This window comes from Dendropsophus ebraccatus, chromosome 1 (genome assembly GCF_027789765.1).
Source record: "Dendropsophus ebraccatus isolate aDenEbr1 chromosome 1, aDenEbr1.pat, whole genome shotgun sequence".
Taxonomy (NCBI): Eukaryota; Metazoa; Chordata; class Amphibia; order Anura; family Hylidae; genus Dendropsophus; species Dendropsophus ebraccatus.
In genome coordinates, this window is record NC_091454.1 from 222,324,662 (window position 1) to 222,330,661 (window position 6,000).

At 46.6% G+C, this 6,000-nt stretch overlaps 1 protein-coding gene across 1 annotated transcript in view; it reads left to right on the forward strand.

The window, feature by feature from the left end:
• The window catches only part of LOC138785047 (vomeronasal type-2 receptor 26-like), a 29,299-nt gene extending 28,114 nt beyond the window's left edge, over positions 1-1,185 (forward strand). The window contains exon 13 of the mRNA XM_069960680.1: positions 1,091-1,185. Within this exon, the coding sequence (XP_069816781.1) occupies positions 1,091-1,185 (95 nt within the window). The remainder of the gene's footprint in view (positions 1-1,090) is intronic.
• Positions 1,186-6,000: the final 4,815 nt, after the last annotated feature.

Genomic DNA, 6,000 nt, shown 5'->3' on the forward strand with positions numbered 1-6,000 from the left:
CTTAACGATTTTGTCTCACTGACATGAGTAAGATTGTCATGGTAACCAAGTAATGATCTTTACCATTATAAGTAGGAGGGCCACTCTTAAAGGGACCCAAGTCGCTCTTAAAGTGACCCAAGTCGCTCTTAAAGGGACCAAAGTCGTTCTTAAAGGAACCCAAGTCGCTCTTAAAGGGACGGGACCCATGTCGCTCTTAAAAGGACCCAGGTCACTCGGGTCGCTCTTAAAGGAACCTGGGTCGCTCTTAAAGAGCGACCTGGGTCCCTTTAAAAGCGACCTGGGTGCCTTTAAGAGAGACCTGGGTCCCTTTAAGAGCGACCCTGGGTCCCTTTAAGAGCGACCCTGGGTCCCTTTAAGAGCGACCCTGGGTCCCTTTAAGAGCGACCCTGGGTCCCTTTAAGAGCGACCCTGGGTCCCTTTAAAAGCGACCCTGGGTCCCTTTAAGAGCGACCTGGGTGCCTTTAAGAGAGACCTGGGTCCCTTTAAGAGCGACTTAGGTCACTTTAAGAGCGACATGGGTCCCTTTAAGAGCGACTCCTAAAGGGACGCGACCCAAGTTGCTCTTAAAGGGACCCATGTCACTTAAAGGGACGGGACCCAAGTTGTTTTTAAAGGTACGACATCCAAGTCGCTCTTAAAGGGACAGGACCCAAGTTGCTCTTAAAGGGCTGGGACCCTAGTTGCTCTTAAAAGGACACGACCCAAGTTGCTCTTAAAGGGACGGGACCCGTGTCGCTCTTAAAGGGACAGGACCCAAGTTGCTTTTAATGGGACGGGACCCAAGTTGCTCTTAAAGGGACGGGAACCAAGTTGCTCTTAAAGGGACCCATGTCACTCTTAAAAGGACGGGACCCAAGTTGCTCTCAAAGAGACCTATGTCACTTAAAGGGACAGGACCCAAGTTGCTTTTTTTTTTTTTTTTTTTTTTAAATATCATTTTTTTATTATTTTTAACCAAAAACATTTTACAAATATCTGTCACAACAGCGGAAAACACTCCCGCCAAAAGATCTATGCAATAGTTACCACATATATGTAAAGATAAAACAATGATACAACATAGAAGATAAAACCGAGTAAGTAATAGGAGAAACTCTCTCCCAAAACCCCCCCTCCCTCGCCCACCCACCCGCTCACGGTCTTGAAGTAATCACATGGCTACGTATACGCATCTGGTGCTAATGCCTTAATGAACCATAACCTCAAGATGTCACCTTAAATTTTCCTAAAGTTCCAGCAACATCCTTTTTCAGGTACCACAGGGTATGTACGAATGGCAACATTAGCTGTCTAATTTCAGAATGGGAAAGAAAACAACAAATGAAGGTTTTCCATTTCTTAAAAAACCCATTAGTGGATTTTTCCTTGTCCCTAAGCACCTCCAGTTGATCATGATAAAGGGATCGCTTTACCTGGAGCAACACATCATCTATCGTTGGCATACGCGCTACCAACCAGTTGGCTAAAAGACATCTCTTTGCTACTAGGAGAAAGACATGGGTAAGTTGGGTCAACGTACCCTCTGATTGCGGAATATGAAACAAAAGCTGCAGTGGGTCTAACGACATAGTAACATGCAGTTTAGCTATAAGATTCTGCAGTTGTACCCAGAAATGTCTTGTCAAAGGACAAGTGACTAGGCCATGTACCAGGTCCGTGCCTCGGGCATTACAGTTCGGGCAAGCCTCAATCCAATCAGGCCTGTCAACGGTTTTAGGCAGGGTAAAGCCATACGTGGCATTATGGATTAACTTAAATTGTTTCATTTACAATGGCCTTTCTCACAGACGTATAGCCATCCAGAATTGGTTTGGTAAGATCTTCCCTGTTGAAATAAAGTTCCCAGTGTGTGAAAACACCCATGTCCGATCGGCTCGAGGCTTGCCGTCTCAATGCCCATGCCAAATAAGACAGTGAATGAATATGAGTTTCTGTTTGAATGACGTCATCAAAAAAAGATGACTGGAGCAGTGGTTTGAGATTACGGAGCCTAGATTTTAGAAAGGCCACCGCCTGCGAATAAATCAGAAAGTGGTCCAAGGTTAACCCATATTTTAATAGAGTCTCCTCCAAAGTCAGATATCTGTGTTCCGACTCGTGAAGAAGGTGTTTGACTTGGGTGATACCCTTATCTTTCCATTTGTGATATAGCTTGTTAGTAGATAACTCTTGTGCCTCAGAATGATGTCATATGGGCATATGCCTACCGATGGCGAATGGTAACCCCGTATCCTTTAAGCTAGACTTCCATGCTCTAATTGTGTCCCGTAGAAGGAGGCTCCATTTGATAGCTGGAGGGATAGCAGGAAATTTAGTGTAAAGGATCGACTGCAACAGGCAGGGAAAGGCTAGGGCACACTCCAGGTGGATATTGGAGAACGGGCCACCTCCCCTCATCCAATCCACTCCATGGCGCAAAAGACACGCCAAGTTGTAGCGTCTAACATCCGGGAAATTAAGACCCCCCTGGTCACGGAATAGTTGTAACTTTTTCAATGCAATCCCGGGGCGTTTGCCTCCCCAAATGAATTTAATAAAAGCAGAGTTCAGCCGGCGAACATCATCATGTTTGAGTAGGACAAGGATGGTCTGCATTGGGTATAATAACCTAGAGAAGGCCATCATTTTCACCAGATGACATCTGGCAAGCAAGGGTAAGGGCAGTTTCACCCATCTTTCCAGGGATGCTATAATGGACTGGACGAGGGGAGGAAAGTTTAGACCTTACAAGGTACCACTGGACCCCACCAATACCCCCAGATATTTCATATTAGTGCAAGTGAGGGATACCGGGACCCCCAACAATTGTTGTGATAGTCGAGAGGAGCTAGCCCGTAACTCCAGCAGTGTGCTTTTAGAGACACTGACCCTGAAGCCAGATTTGAGTCCGAAATCATGTAGACAATTAAATACGGATGGTAAATCCCTGCTCGGGTGTTCCAAAAATATAAGGAGATCATCTGCGAATAAGGCAATGCGAACAGGGATGCCCCCAACCGCTATACCTTCAAACACTGAACACTGATCCAAGATCCGTGACAACGGTTCTATGGCTATATTGAATAATAAGGGCGAAAGAGGGCATCCCTGTCTGGTGCCCTACTCTGGGGAAAACGGAGAAGACAGAAAGCCGGGGGTACCTATCCGAGCCTGCGGGGACGTATAGAGGGAGTGTAAATAGGCCATAAACTCCCCATGGAATCCCATCCTCTTCATTACATTCCACACCTACTCCCACCGCACATTATCAAAGGCTTTTTCTGCATCGATAGATAATATGGCGGGGGAGGGGTGTAGTTCCGGTCTCAAGTGGACCTCATCCAACACTCCTATAACCGTTTTGAGGTTGGTCACTGCCGCTCTCCCCTGAACAAAGCCCACCTGGTGGTGAGAAATTAGTCTAGGCAGTATCTGCGCCAGCCTATCTGCCATAATTTTGGAAGCTATTTTCAAGTCAACGTTTATTAATGAGATAGGCATATATCCTCCTGGAGAAGTGAGGTCTTTCCCTGGTTTGGGCAAAACCTTAATTATGGCTGTGTTCATATCTCGTGATATTATAGTGCCAGCCAGATAGGAGTTGAATAAGGACATCAAGGCAGGACCAACCTCCTCTAGTAAAAGCTTGTTGAAATCCCCAGTGAAGCCGTCCAGCCCCGGGGCCTTATTAGGTTTTAGGTGTTTGACTACTTTCCCCAATTCTTCCATAGTAATAGAAGCATTTAATAAGGACCTGTCCTACCCAAGTTGCTCTTAAAGGGACGAGACCCAAGTTGCTCTTAAAGGGACAGGACTTTAGTTGCTTTTAAAGGGATGAGACCCAAGTTGCTCTTAAAGGGACGTGACCCAAGTTGCTCTTAAAGGGAAGGGACCCAAGTTGCTCTTAAAGGGACGGGACCCAAGTCGCTCTTAAAGGGACGGGACCCAAGTCACTCTTAAAGGGACAGTACCCAGGGTTAAAGTTTCTCTTATAAGGAAATCACTGGTAAAGGGGCGTTCTTTTCAAGCACTATGTATTTCCCTGGAAATGCGAATCTAGTTATTATTATTATGTTTGTAGCAATGCATGGGGACAATATAACTATATGGGGGACATTGCGGGGGGACAATTTAACTATATGGGGGACATTGGGGGGGACAATATAACTATATGGGGGACATTGCGGGGGGACAATATAACTATATGGGGGACATTGCAGGGGGACAATATAACTAGATGGGGGACATTGCAGGAGGACAATATAACTATATGGGGGACATTGCAGGGGGACAATATAACTATGGGGGACATTGCAGGGGGACAATATAACTATATTGGGGACATTGCAGGGGGACAATATAACTATATGGGGGACATTGCAGGGGGACAATATAACTATATGGGGACATTGCAGGGGAACAATATAACTATATGGGGGACATTGCAGGGAGACAATATAACTATATGGGGGACATTGCAGGGACACATTATGACTATATGGGGGACATTGCAGGGGGACATTATTACTATATAGAGAGCACAACATAGCCAGCCAGTTGCGTAGCTAGAGGGGTTGCATCGGCCACCATGGCTACCGGACCCGAAGCTAGGGGGGCCCCCTCACCACTTTCTATCACTCTGCAGTTCTCCCCAATCGGTTGTCATAATGACAGCCGGTTTGGGAGAACTGCACTAAGCATGCCTGCTCTCCCTCCATGCCCTGACTGACAATCTGGCAGACTGGAGGGCTAGTCCATGGGGGGGCGCCTGGGTTGTAAAGGGAAATGCCGCATATTAAAAAGGCACAGGCAGTGCAGCAGACACCCTCCCTCGCCCTTTCTAAGCAGATGCTGAGGGCCCTGCCAGACATTTGCGCTGACTGTGTGCAGCAGCAGGCCTCACTATGTGCTGACAGCCCGTCCCAGTGGCGTAGCTACAATAGAGGCAGGGTAGGCAGTTGCTATGGGACCCGTGGGGGGAGGGACCCGGGATGCACAGGGAAGATAAGAGCCTCCTGTGTCCTTCTGCTCAACCCCTTATGTACTGCAGTGGATGCACAGAACAAGCAGCCAATGGCTTTCTGCTCTGCCAGTCACTGTTGTGGCTGCACGCAGGATTCTGCCTCTGGCCACAGGAGATTTATTTTTTGGCCACACCATCGAATATATACAGTGGGGAAAAAAAGTATTTAGTCAGTCACCAATAGCGTTCTCCCACTTAAAAAGATGAGAGGCGTCTGTAATTTACATCATAGGTAGACCTCAACTATGAGAGACAAAATGAGAAAACAAATCCTGAAGATCACATTGTCTGATTTTGTAAGAATTTATTTGCAAATTATGGTGGAAAATAAGTATTTGGTCACCTACAAACAATCAAGATTTCTGGCTCTCACAGACCTGTAACTTCTTCTTTAAGAGTCTCCTCTTTCCTCCCCTCATTACCTGTAGTAATGGCACCTTTTTAAATTTATCAGTATAAAAAGACACCTGTGCACACCCTCAAACAGTCAGACTCCAAACTCCATATGGTGAAGACCAAAGAGCTGTCAAAGGACACCAGAAACAAAATTGTAGCCCTGCACCAGGCTGGGAAGACTGAATCTGCAATAGGCAACCAGCTTGGAGTGAAGAAATCAACTGTGGGAGCAATAATTAGAAAATGGAAGACATACAAGACCACTGATAATCTCCCTCGATCTGGGGCTCCATGCAAAATCTCACCCCGTGGGGTCAAAATGATCACAAGAACGGTGAGCAAAAATCCCAGAACCACGCGGGGGGACCTAGTGAATGAACTGCAGAGAGCTGGGACCAATGTAACAAAGCCTACCATCAGTAACACACTACGCCAGTGCCAGGGACTCAGATCCTGCAGTGCCAGACGTGTCCCACTGCTTAAGCCAGTACATGTCCGGGCCCGTCTGAAGTTTGCTAGAGAACATTTGGATGATCCAGAAGAGTATTGGGAGAATGTCCTATGGTCTGATGAAACCAAAGTGGAACGGTTTGGTAGAA